This window comes from Ovis canadensis, chromosome 13 (genome assembly GCF_042477335.2).
Source record: "Ovis canadensis isolate MfBH-ARS-UI-01 breed Bighorn chromosome 13, ARS-UI_OviCan_v2, whole genome shotgun sequence".
Taxonomy (NCBI): Eukaryota; Metazoa; Chordata; class Mammalia; order Artiodactyla; family Bovidae; genus Ovis; species Ovis canadensis.
This window is the reverse complement of record NC_091257.1, coordinates 72253008-72266708: the sequence shown is the minus strand read 5'-3', so window position 1 is coordinate 72266708 and position 13701 is coordinate 72253008. Positions and strand designations below refer to the sequence as shown.

Genomic DNA, 13701 nt, shown 5'->3' with positions numbered 1-13701 from the left:
TATAGTAGCTCTATTTTTAGTTTTTTAAAAATGGAATCTCCACACTGTTTTCTATAGTGACTGTACCAGTTTGCATTTCCACCAACAGTGCAGGAGGGTTCCCTTTTCTCCACACCCTCTCAAGCATTTGTTATTTGTAGACTTTTTAATGAGGGCTATTCTGACTGGTGTGAGGTGGTACTTCACTGCAGTTTTGATTTGCTTTTCTCTAATAGTTAGCAATGTTGAGAAGCTCAGTATTTTCTTTCTCTGCCCTTGTTACACACCTCCCCCTCCCCCGGGATGTGAAGGCTCTGTTTTGGAGGTTAGACCAGATGACCTGGAAGGACTTCTCTAGGGGGAATGTCCGTGATGCCCATTTTTTTCAGAGGAGACCCTTTGGACCCAACCAGCCCAATAATGGTAGCTACTAGTCACTTGTGGCTCTTTAATCCCATTAAAATGAAATTGACCAGAAAGCTCAGTTCCTCAGACATATGAACTACATTTCAGTCACTACAGAGATGCCTGTGGTTAGTGGCTACCATGTTGGTCGATGCAGAGTACAGAAGGCTTTCATTACTGTATAAAGTTCCACGGGACAGCCTGTCACATAAGCAGTCAAGGTCATATATTCAGTGTTTAGTTACAGCAACTGACCTTGATTAAGCACATGCTGTGTGCTAGGTGGTGTGGGAAGCATTTTCCAGATGCTGTCTCATTTCATGCTTACAGAGCCGCCTGAGTTGTGTCCTGTTGTCATTCTCACATCCTGGCAGGAGAATGAGGACTGGAAGGAAGAGGGGTTCCTGAGAGCTGACGAGCTGCCTGGACCTCATGCCCTTTGTGCTCTCCCAGACTCCCCATGGGAGCCTGGACTTTTCCCTGCGAGCATCCCAACTGGAATTTCTGTGCCCACGAGCCCCAGGGTCCAGGCTTTCCAAGGTGCTCTTGCCGCCTGTGCTTCTTGTTCCCCAGGTACAGAGGGAATTTCCTGCAGAGCCGTGTCCAGCTGAGAGTCACTAGACTGCGGAAGCCACACTGGGGTCTGAGAAAAGATGGCCATCCACCCCGAGCCAAGGGCCTGGACTCCTGCAGGACCCAAGGGCAAGCTTCTTCAGAAATGGCAGGTAAGACTTGCTCTCCTTGGAGGTGGATCCAAACTGGGCACCATGCTGCTGGGGACGTGAAATGAGCAGAGGCAACTGTCCTTGATGTCTGAAGCCTGACATCCAGCAAGGGTATGGATACTTATGGGGTGATAACAGAAGTGTTACTTCTGTGGGGCGGTCAAGACCCTAAACTGGGGGAGAGGGTCCTGAGTGGGGGATATTGGGAATCAAACATTGAGACGCAACAAACATCCTTGAGTATGGAGGGCCTGAGTCAGAACTCTGGGTGCCTCCATCTTCCCCCCATCTTCTTCTCTGAAGAAGAAGCTCACTGGACTCTTTCTGCAGGGCCACTGTGAGGCTAAATGGGTCAATGGATGGGCTTTCAAGTGAGCGTGAAATAAAAGTAGCAGGAGGAGCTGTAATGAGAGAGCGGCTGGGAACATTGCTTCCATGGGAGGCTTACAAAAGGGGCTCTTCGTGATGCTCGGAAGTAAAGGCTGAACTAATGGAGATTGCTTCCTGGAAATGGGCTATTTTGAGTTGCAATCACTGGGCAAGTCACTTCACTTCTCTGGACTGCAGTTTCCCCTCCTTCCTCCCTCCACGGGACATTCGTGCGCCCAGCCTTAGCCTTGTGGGCAGTGTTTTGATGGAGGCAGACCAAGACCCTGTGTGAGAAGGTGGTGGGGTCCCATCTGGCCAGTGGTGACTGAATGAACTGTCTTTCGTGGCTGATTGTTGTCCGTCTGGCACAAGGGCTGACCCGGGGTTCTGCCTGCTGGTGGGGACAGTTGGGTAGGGTCCCCTCTTCTCAGCCTCTGTGAAGCCCCGCCACCCCCTCAGGAAGATAGTGCTTCCATGCTGCCCCTTGACCCCTCGCCCTACCCTTGCAATCCCCGTGCCCTCTCCTAGGCAAGGATGAGGACTCGTTTTTTTCCTCAATGAGAGTTTAAGTCAAAGTAGGTATTTGTTCCAATGGATGGCCAGTTGTGGAAGGAAAAGCACTGTCTTCTGATGGAACATCAAGGGTTAAGACCTTGTTGCTGGGCAGCGGGCCAGACAAAAATGCAGTCAGGGGATTGGGCTTTGCCCTTTCTTCATTTTCTGTGATTCCTCACGTTGAACTCCATTACTTGCCTCCTTCTCAAGGAGATCCAATCCAGGGACCTGCCCATTAGGGTGTGCTTGGGTGATACGACCCCCAAGAAAGCCCAACAGAACCCACCAGAATTTTGCCAGTTGCCCCAAATGGCAGTGCTTTCCCACCAGCTCTCTTTCCAGCACCATAGAGAGCTGAGTCAAGCTGGTCCTGGAAACTCACGTCAGCCACCATGTTTCTATTCCTAAGCTCCATGCTCAGAACTGAAAAGGAGAAGAAGACAATGCCTGCCCTTGATGAATGAGGTACAGGGTAAAGACAGACAGACAGACAGGCTCGCTGTCCATCCTTTGCTTCAATCATGTGGGGAGTGACACTGGAAGTCAGCAAGCTCCCTCCTGGGAACCTTCTGTCTGTAGAGAGGACGCTGATAGAGGTCTTACCCCCACAGTGGCTCAGGATGAGGGTCAAGCAAGGTTGCGTACAGCAAGGAACTCTCAGACTCTAAAGTAGATGAGAAATGTTGATTCTTAGCTCTGGAGCATCATAAGCATACGTGTGTAAGGTCTGGGGCTTCCCAGGTGGCTTGGTGGTAAAGAATCCACCTGCCAATGCAGGGGACACGAGTACAATCCCTGGGTGAGGGAAGATGCCCTGGAGGAGGGAATGGCAACCCATTCCGGTATTCCTGCCTGGAAATCCCATGGGCAGAGGAGCCTGGCAGCCTACAGTCCATGGGGTCGCAGAGAGCTGGACACGACTGAGGGACTGAGCATGCACACATGTGTAGGGTCCGGCATACGCTGAGAGCCGAGAGCACACACTGAGTGCCCAGAGCATACGCTGAGCGCTGAGAGCACGTGGGGTGCATGGTACTCAGTGTCCCTGTTGTTTAGTGAAGGATGAGGTCAGTGTTTCAGGGAGGAGCCCAAGGGGGCGATTTCTCAGCAGAGAGATGGCTTCTTCTGCATGTTCAGACATAGGGGGAATAGAACAGATGCTCTCTGGATTGGTAAATTGCTTCGGGCTGCGGAAGAAATTGCCACAAACGCAGTGGTTTAAAATAACAACAATGTATTCTCTCTCAGTTCTGGATGCCAGAAGCTGCCAATCTCTCCAGAGCCTCCAAGAGGGGATCCTACCCAGCCTCCCAGTTTCTGGGGGCTCCAAGCATCCTTGGCTTTTGATTGCACCCCTCCAGTCTCTGCTTTCATCTTCACACAGCTTCTCTCCTGTGTTTCTGTGGGTCAAATGTTCTCCAGTCTTTCTCTTATAAGGACACTTGCCATTGGACTTAGGGCTCACCTGAAATCCAGGATGATCTTACCTTGAGATTCATAATTTAATTTCATGTGCAAAGATGTTTTCCCAAGTAAGGTCACAGTCACAGGTTCTGTGGGTTTAGGACTTGGATATATATGTTTTGGAGGGATAGGCACAATTCAATCACGAACCACCTCAACAATTTTTCCCCCATCTGAGAACCAACAGAAGGGACCTCAAAATGTGTTTCTAAGTGGAAAAGGCAGTGGCATTCATGGACACTCATCGTCTGTGCTCTCCTTGTGTGCAAATGGCTTTGGCAGGAAAGTTCTCTATAAACCTAAATCAATATGCATTCATTAAAACAGGATTATGCAGCCCACCTCCCAGTAGGACATATTCACACCTGCAGGCATGTGGTCCAAGTGAGCTTCAATCCTGAGACCGGTGTGCTGGGTCAGGGGGCCCCCTTAGCTTCTCTTTGGGAGAAAGACCTGGTGGCAGTCTGGATGAGGGCAGGCAGGGCTCCACATGTGGTTGAAATGCAGTCACCACCTGTTGGTCCAGCCCTTTGCTCTGCCTGGGGGAACTGTCAGCCCAAAGCAGGGAGCTCTTCTCTCCTCCCGAGAGGGTGGAGGCATCTTCCATACGTCCTCCAATGGATGTGGTCACTTCTTCCTAAGATGCACGTGTACCCCGTGTGCTCATGGTGACCCAGGGGCCTCAGTACTAGTGGAGAGACCAGCTGGAAAGTCTCTGATCTTTCACGGTCCTCCTCATCCTGTCTTCCCTTCAAAAGCTTCTCTCGACCTCAGGGACCAGCCCTGCCACTCCATGTTGAGAACATCACACTCAGTAGCTTTCTGATCTCAACACCAGCCTGTTCTACCAAAACCCAGGGAATGGGGGATAAAACCAGGCCCAAACAGAAAAGAAAAATCAGCAACAAAATCTAAATGTGGAGCTAAGATTGGGAGGCCAAACGCAGGGCAAAGCCCACTGGGAACATAGTCCCCTTCCACCCCCACCCCCATGTAGGTAATAATGTTGCAGCAGCAGAGCAGGTGGTAATAACAGATGACTGTGCTTTTGTGTTTGTTGTTGGAACAGTTGAGCCAGAGGTCTAGGTCACAGGTGCCCATTTTCAAAGGGCTTCCTCCCCCACGATTACGAAGCACATGGAGTGTGTCCATTAAGGGCAGTGGGAGTCTGTGGGGTGTGGTCTAAGCATTGGCCCCAGGGAATATTAATCACCCCTCGTTCCTGATTGAAGTGTCAAAGATGGAGCACGGATGTCAGGTCCGATAAACCAACAAGCATGGGGTGAATGGGCCATTATGGACACCGTTGTGTTGGAGGGGGGGTGGAATGCGTTAAAATAAACACCCCCTGGGAATCAAAGGAGCTCAGAGAGCTTACTGCCACCACCACCCAAAGCCAATATTTCACAGCAGAGTGACGGACACTCTGAAAGTGTTGGGTGTCTGAAGATGGAGTGCCGTTAATAACTTCAAAGGAACCTAGAGATAGGCCTTGGTCACCCACGATTTACAAACAACTTTCTTGTCTTCTTTGACCTGGCAGGTCCTGGTTAGAGAGATCAGAGCTGGCTTCTTGGTGAGAGAGCTGACCCCACTGTGTGTGTGTGTGTGTGTGTGTGTGTGCACGTGCAAGTGTGCACACATGATTTTGTGAGTGTGTGCAAACATGTATATTTTTGAGGGGGGAGGACCTGGTTTCCTCAGCACGGCAATGATAGGGTGGTTTGTTTGGGGTGATCTGAGGGGCTATAACATGGGGGAATTTGAAACCCAGCAATGAAATGGAGAGTAATCTTTTGATGGGGGTGCAGGGTGGAATTTCCCAATTCAAATCTGGGAAAGAAAACCTTTGGCCCTCATCTTTGAAGGTCAGCTAAATCAGCAAAACATTTTCAAAGAAGTGGCCAGGAATACTTGTGTCCAGGGCCTGAAATAAGATGTTGTTATGGATTCTTTCTCCTTTTTATTTTTGGAGAATCTTCCTGTCAATAATTTATGAAGATGACAGAGAGGATGTTTTTGAAAAATATTTTTTAAAAGGATGCTTAATTTCCCTCTTTCAACTATTCCAATAACTTGGGACTAATCATTCGAATTAACAGATGGCTTGGCAGTGAAGTCTTCTGCAAGCAGAAGGCCAGAGGAGTTATGAAGGATGGAGACCTAATTTATAAGATTTTATGATGATTGGCATCTTTGAGACTCTTCTGAGAACTGAACTTTTTATTTTTATTTTTTTGACTTTCCAACACCACTGAATTTAATAATATTTTTTTAAAATCTTATTTTATATTGGACTATACAATGCATATGGTTGCAAAGAGTCAGACACGACTGAAGTGACTTAGCGTGCGTATAGCTGATTTACAATGTTGTGTTAGTTTCAGGTGTATAGATAGCCAAGTGGTTCTGTTATATGTGTACATATATCTATTCTTTTCAAAGTCTTTCCCCATTTAGGCTATTATAGTATATTGAGCAGAGTCTCCTGTGCCATACAGTAGGTCCTTGTTGGTTATTTGTTTTAAATATAGTAGTGTGTCTATGTCAATCTCAAACTCCCAGTTTATCCCTCCCCCTCATCTTTCCCCTTTGGTAACCATAAGTTTGTTTTCTATGTCTGTGAATCTGTTTCTCTTTTATAAATATTAGTAATATTGTATCTTTTTATTTTTTTAGATTCCACATATAAGTGGTATCTGGTATCATATGATATTTGTCTTTCTCTGACTGACTTCGCCTAGTATGATAATCTCCAGTTCCATCCATGTTGCTGCAAATGGCATTATTTCATTCTCCTGGTATGAATGTCACATGCCTTTTATTTATTTAAATTTTTTTCGTATTCCTTTCTGTGATGGTTTATCCCAGGATGTTGAATACAGTTTACTGTGCTATACAGTAGGACCTTGTTGTTCATCCATTCTATATGTAATAGCTTGCAGCTGCTAATCCCAAACTTCCAATCCAACTCTCTCTCCTCCCAAACTAGTGGCTTGGCAACCACTAGTTTATCCTCTAAGTCCCTGATTCTGTTTCTATTTCATAGATAGGTTCATTTGCATCATATTTTAGATTCCAAAAGTAGGTGATATGATAGGGTATTTGTCTTTCTCTTTTTTACATACTTCACATAGTATGATAATCTCTAGTTGTATCCATGCTGCTGCAAATAATAACATTTCATTCTTTTTCATGGTCCCATAGTATTTCATTGCATACACACACACACACATACACACACACATATACCACATCTTATTTATCCATTCATCTACTGATGGACATTTGGTTACTTCCATGTCTTAGTTACTGTAAACAGTGATGCAGTGAACACCAGGGTATATGTATCTTTCGAACTATGATTTTTCTCTGGATATATGCCCAGGAGTGGGATTGCTGGGTCATATGACAGCTCTATTTTTAGTTTTTCAAGGAACCTCCATACTGTTCTCCATAATGGCTACACCAATTTACATACCCACCAACAGTGTAGGAGGGTTTCCTTTCCTCCACACTCTCTCTAGCATTTATTATTTGTAGACTTTCTGATGATGGTCATTCTGATTGGTATGAGGTGATTTCTCATTGTAGTTTCAGTTTGCATTATTCTAATAATTAGTGATGTTGCATGAACTTGTTTAAAACCTAAATTCAGTGATCCACCATCCAAGTTTCCAGCAAAGGAGTGAGGGGAGCTGAAAGTTTCTTTGTAGATTTCAAGTAGCCTTGACTTACCAGACACTTATCAAGCATAAGAATAGGAATGGTGTCTACAACTCTGAACAGAGGTTCTTACGCATAACATGTTTGACAACCACTGAGGGCAAGGAGGGTAAGCAGAAAGGTGATCCATCCATCCAGGTGGCCCTGGCAACAAACAGCAGTTTCTAGTGAGGAATTTTCAAATGTCCCTGCATGCCCATGAGGTGTGTGCCATTTAGTTTCTGCGTTAATTGTCTGAAGTTGTGACGACATCTTAATGGATTGGCTTGTTGGGGGATTAACTAAGATATTGGAGTTGTGTCTTCTGCGTGGTGTGGGAGGTCGTGTTTCAGAAATCAGGGTTTAGGTTAAATGTGCGATAGGTCCCTGCTGGAGTGGTTTCTCTTCTCACCTGAGCACCTATCTGCCTGATGCCATTTGAAGAACTGGGGGAGTTGTTTTCCATTTTGCAATTATTCCATGTAATTGACGTCAGTAAAAGGCCATCTTTTGTACCTGAAGGAGAAGTTCACTACTAAGCCTTGTCATGAAAATGATCTGTTTATTTCCCAGGTTAGGGTCTTAGGGACTTAGGAAAGGAAGCTTTGCAGGTGTGTGTTGTGTGACAGCTTGCACATTTGTCTTCTCACGTTGGAGTGTTATTTTTCCATTAGAAAAAGTCACTGAAAACTCACATGTCCATACAAAGTGGGTGAAACTACCTGAGCAAAAGCCCCTACCGATTCGCTTCTGTTGTGGTTATACAATTCCTGATGTGTTTCTCCTGATGAGGTCACTGCTCTGAAAAGAAGACTTTTCAAAAGAATACTTTTCAGAACATGGGGAGCAGCGGGGATGAACTCAACATCATTCAATTCTATTTGCATTTCAAATGGGACATTCTAGTCTCCAGGAGCTTAAAACTCATCAGCAGTCAGCCTATTACCCTTTTCCTAATATCACAGTTATTGACCCTGGGCTGCAAAAAAGGATCTCATAATGAGATTTGTCCTGTTTTTGTGTTTATGTGCACATTTCTTTCTCTCTAGTAGATGACATATCAGCTTTTATTTATTTTTTATTATTGAAATCCTTTGTGTCAAAAGGATCTGCTCCATTAACTGAATCCTGTTCTATGTACTCTGATGTGCGGATACACTAAAACACTCCTTGGTATAAAGAGTGTTCTTATACCTTTCCTTAGAAACGCATTTCGTGGAACTGAATGGAGAACGCTGATGTGGTTGAGGTTAATTATTCGGACTTTTGTGGGCACATTGGAAGTCGTGCTGCTTCTGCCGGTACACAGACTAAAATTGGAACGCTGAAGAGGAGCCCAGCGTGGCCCTGTGCCCAGATGACACATCTGAAGTCATATTGATTGAGAGAGATGCTTTATTGAACGATAAGAACTCCATAGAGTTTCTGGTTTTGCAATTTCCTGCAGCTGGCCTGGCTTCTGGCAGTAAACACCGTGAGATTCAGGGTAACATTTCAAAGTGAGATTTTAGAGAAATCTCCCAATAACTAAATTCAGAAGGCACTTTCAGTTCAGGAGCTGCACCCACATCTAATCCCCCCAACAGACTTGAGATGATTCATTTTCATTTTCAGAGGGCGAAACTGGGACTCAGAGTCTCCAAGTCATCCAGTGCCACCCAGATGATGAATCCGGGGTCCACGGTGTTTCCTGAATTCAATAATTCATGGACCATCTTCAGAAATGTCCCATCTGCATGTCATCTGTGTGATTATTTGCTTATGTGATCCACTTAAGCTCACTGGCAAAACCCATAAATTCTTTTATTTTCAATAGAAACTACTTATCAATGCTGGAAATGGAAAGCCAGTATCACATGCCATTAAGAGAACTTTATAGAAAGAAAACACTATGAACATGTTTTCCTGGCAAATAAATTCTGTCTAGATGGTTGTGGGTGAGAGCCCTAGATACACTCTCTTTGCTTAAAAAGCGACCTGGAAGATTTAAGGAGACGTTAGAGATACATTAGCATCCAATTGGGACTTTCTTTCCCTGATAAGAGGGTTGTAGGGAGAACAACCTTTTCATCGGGTGATTCCATTTTATTCAATGCTAAGCTTGCGACTAACCCGCCACTGGGGGTCTGAGTCCCTCCCTGGACTTTCTTGTGCTGTCACATCTGCTTTCCTCTGTCAGTAACATCCCCTTGGCTTCTGCTGTCTTAGCTAGGATTTCCTCAACTCTTGTAAGGCCTTCGCCTGTATCAGCTCAAACTCTGTGTTCATCAGAGTTGGGCTGGAGAAGCTGTGGACCAACATTCTGCAAAGACCCTTCTTGGAGACTGAACCTTTTCTGCCTCATGGGGGTGGGAGCTTAGTGGTGTCAGAGGTGTCCTAGGCAGGTTCAGACTCTGCATTTATAAGTCTGAGATGCTGACCCAGAGCCTTCTGTGACCAAAGGAGGGATGATGGGAAATGCCCAGGGTGCAGAGAGAGGAGAAGGAGGGACCAGGAGCATCTGAGACCTGGGTGGGGGCTCATCCTTCTCCTGAGGACAGTGAGGGGCCATTGGAGGATGAGGAGGGCAGAGAGCAGACCATCCATTGTAGGTGAATGTGGAGAAATGATTGGGGCAGGTAGAGTGGACGCTAGGAGGCAGATGAGGAAGTTCCTGAAACAAGTTGGGCAGGTTTGTGTTGAAAATGAAATTGGAAAACAGGGATGCTCCACCTAGAGGAACAGAAAAGTTTAGTTTTTAATTATGTGAGTAATGATGAATCATACATCTTTTAACACATTCAGTTATGGTAATGAGGCTCATGTTCACTTTGACCACCACCCCCATTCCCCATGCCCCCCACAGCCCCCCAGATGAAACTACACTTTGGAATAGGAAGGGACCTGCCAGAGTATTGTTTCTGTGTGTGTGTGTGTGTCTAATAGGAATTATACAACACTACCCATCTCATTGTGCAACTTGCCTCGTTTTACTCAATGCCATTTTGTGGTCTTCCCATACCGTTAATACATACAGAGCTATCTCAGCCTTGTAAATAGGGACAGAGTCTCTCTGGGTGGGGCTGCTGTGACTTTAGGCAGTCATTCTCTTAACAATGAATAGTTCATCTTATTCCTAGTACTTTACAGGGACCCACTGTCCATGACTCCCAGGCCCAGGTAGGGAGTTTCTCTAGGGAAGACCCAAGAAGAATTGCTGAGTCTTTGTTATGTTGCACGTTTACAATACTTTATTTTATCTTGGAATATCGATTTATAATGTGTTAATTTCTGGTGTACAGCAAACTAATTCTGTTATACAGATATATAAGGGATATATGTACCTATTCTTTTTCAGATTCTTTTTCCATAAGTTATTACAGAGTAGTAAGTACAGTTCCCTGTGTTATACAGTAGGTGCTTGTTGATTATCTCCTTTATGAATAGTAGTATATATACGTTGACTACTTACGTATAGTAGTGTATATATAATCTCCTTACTTACCCTTCCCCTCTCTTTCCCCTTTGGTAACTGTAAGTTTGTTTTCTATGTCTGTGAGTCTGTTTCTCTTTTGTAAATAAGTTCATTTGTACCATTCTTTTAGATTTCACATATACATGGTATTGTATGATGTTTGTCTGACTTATTTCACTTTGTAGGATAATCTCTAGGTCCATCCACGTTACTGCAAATGGCATTATTTCATCCCTTTTTATGGCTGAGTAATATTCCACTGTGTATACATACACCACACCTTCTTTATCCATTCATCTATTGATGGACATTGAGGTTCCTTCCATGTCTTGGCTGTTGTAAGTGTTGCAGTGGACACTGGGGTGCATGTATTTCTTTGAATTATTTTCTCCAGGTATATGCCCAAGTGTGGGATTGCAGGATCATATGGTAGCTCTATTTTTTAGTGTTTCGAGGAACTTCCATACTGTTCTCTATAGTGAAAGTGAAAGTGTTAGCTGCTCAGTCATGTCCGACTCTTCTAAACCCCACGGATTGTAGCCTGCCAGGCTCCTCTGTCCATGGAATTCTCTAGGCAAGAATAGTGGAGTGGCTGCCATTTCCTCCTCCAGGGGACCTTCCTGACCTAGAGATTGAACTTGGGTCTCCTGCACTTCAGGAAGATTCTTTACCATCTGAGCCACGGGGGAGGCCCATGTTCTGTAGAGTAGCTGCCCCAGTTTACATGGAAGAGGGTTTCCTTTTCTTCACACCCCCTCCAGCATTTATTGTTTGTAGACTTTCTGATGATGGCCAGTCTGACCTGTGTGAGGTGATACCTCACTGTAGTTTAGTCATGTTGCGCAGTTTTAGTAGATATTTCCAACTTGCTTTCTATTTCACATTCCCATCAGTACCTTTCCTATATTAGAGTACCTTTTCCTTCTTTGATCTTATCAAGCTTAAAAAAATCCCAAGATGTGTAACAGATGCTAACTGGAAAGCCTGTTACCAGGAGGGCCTTTCCACCCCAATCTTGCATCTCACTGTAGGGAGAGGGGGTCCACTGCCAAACAGACCATGAGGAAGGCTGGCAGAATCTGGTGGAAAAAAACATGGAGGGATGAATAGACTATCTTGTTTTGAAATCACAGAGAAGTGAGTTTCTCTTGAGCAAACTTTAAGTCCACTGGGTACAATTTGATGTTCTCTCCAAATATTAATAGATTTGTTCCTCGGCTGAGGCACGATGCCTCGGTCTGCTCTGAGAAAAGTCCGTCACTGCAGAGGACACAAGGCCACACAGGACTTCCTCTGTGCCGAGCCAATTCATTAGACCTGGTGAGCAATTTGCAGAAGAGATTAATTGATTTGCAGGCTGCTGAGCTCTGAGCATTACTCAGCTACCTCCCAGAATGCTCAGGCCACCTGGGAACTCGACCAAGCAAACAGCAATATGTGAGGCTTTAGTCAAAACCTGAGTGGTATCTTCATCCCTCATTATGGATGAGATGAATGTCTGGAGAGACATGTGAGATGAATGTATGGAGAGATGAATGTCTCAGCCTTCTCTGGTTTACTGTGGGATCTGGGGCCACAGTCCAGACTCCTGGAATAAAATGAGAAGGCTCGCAGAGAATATGATAGCAATGTTTCTTTTTGCAAGCTTTGACTATCCCCAAACAGACACCTTGTTTATCTTATTCTGAAATGCTGCTACCAGCAGTGGATGCCTGTATCTTTGGGTTGTGAGGAAAGAGACTCAATTTAAATTGGTCTAGACAGAAACATTATCTCAGGGAACAGAGAAAGGGGCTTCAGGCTTGGCTGGATCTAGGGGTACAAATGATGTCATCCGGATTCAGTTTCTGTCCATCGCTTGGATCTGCTCCTGGGGCATCATCACTGGTTCCTTTAGGGCCTGCCTTGCCTGAATATGCTTGACTCCTTTCTGTAACCCCAGATCCCTGAGTCTGGGTGGCCTAGTTGGGAGCAGGTATCTCTCCAGAACCAATCACTGGGGACTTGAGTGACCAGGTCTAAGTCACACATCTGCCCTTGTAAGGAAGGATGGGTTGGGACCTTTAAGAGTAGAGGAGAGACAGTTTCCTAAAAGAGAGGGGCCCAGATGTCCAGACCACCTCTTACTCATGGTTGAATGGGATTCAGCTTCTGTGTGTCAGAGTTATGCCCTTAGAGTGGGGAGAAGCAGAAGATGCCGTGAGTACTCTCCTAAGGAGCTTGGGGACCGGTTGGTGGACCGAGACACCTTTGTGAAGTAGATGAGAGTTCATATGCAATTAGTGGGGTCCGCTCTGTGCCAGGCAGTGTGTGGGAGCAGGAAGAGAGGCAAACAAGAACACGCCACGGCCCCTGTCCTTAGGGAGAGCCCAGTCTGGCAGAGGCAGCCGGCACAGACTGGTAAACAAGTCATTACACATGCAATGCGGTAAGCTCGCTGATATGATTAAGCTTCCAAATGAGAGATCCTGACAGGGCCGACTGGAGCGGGGAAGGGAGAGTGGGCTAGCGTAAACAGGAACAAAACAGGAACAAAACAGGAGGGGGCCGCGCTTCCGCCACACATCCCATGGCCCCTCCATCCGGGCCCCCACAGCAGGGGGAGCGCGGCCCCCTACAGAGACCTGCAGCCTGTCACTGCATCATCCCTTTTTCTCCTCCTTGGATCATAAAGAATCTTTGCTATCCACAGTAAACTGCTGGAAGTGGAGGCGTCAACACTTAACTACTATTTACTTATTTATCTAAGATGCTAAGTGTTTCCCTTGGCAGTTGCTAATAGATTCCTGTAGAAACGGAGCGACACATCCTGAATTCCGATTTCTGCACCAACAGAAGTTGGGAGCACGAGAGTGTGTGGTGCACTCGTGCCTGGCTCCACTGGGGAGGCCAGAGGTTAGGACCATAGAGTCGTTTACAGAGGTTGAGATTTGGAAAGATCAACTATTATGTTAAAAAATTTCTTTTAAAATAAAAGAGGCACATGCCTTTGATCACAAACCTGAACTGGAGACTGTTCTGCTTCGGGAGGGCTTTCTGGAGACT

At 45.6% G+C, this 13701-nt stretch overlaps 1 protein-coding gene across 2 annotated transcripts in view; it reads left to right on the top strand.

The window, feature by feature from the left end:
• Positions 1-13701, top strand: part of ZNF831 (zinc finger protein 831) — a 90564-nt gene that overhangs the window by 34887 nt on the left and 41976 nt on the right. The window contains exons 4-5 of one of the 2 annotated variants that reach the window (XM_069546805.1): positions 958-1109; positions 8817-9134. In XM_069546805.1, the coding sequence (XP_069402906.1) occupies positions 958-1109; positions 8817-8896 (232 nt within the window). In that variant the 3' untranslated portion in view covers positions 8897-9134. Of the gene's footprint in view, positions 1-957; positions 1110-8816; positions 9135-13701 lie in introns of those variants that run through there. The other variant, XM_069546804.1, reaches the window with a different exon arrangement.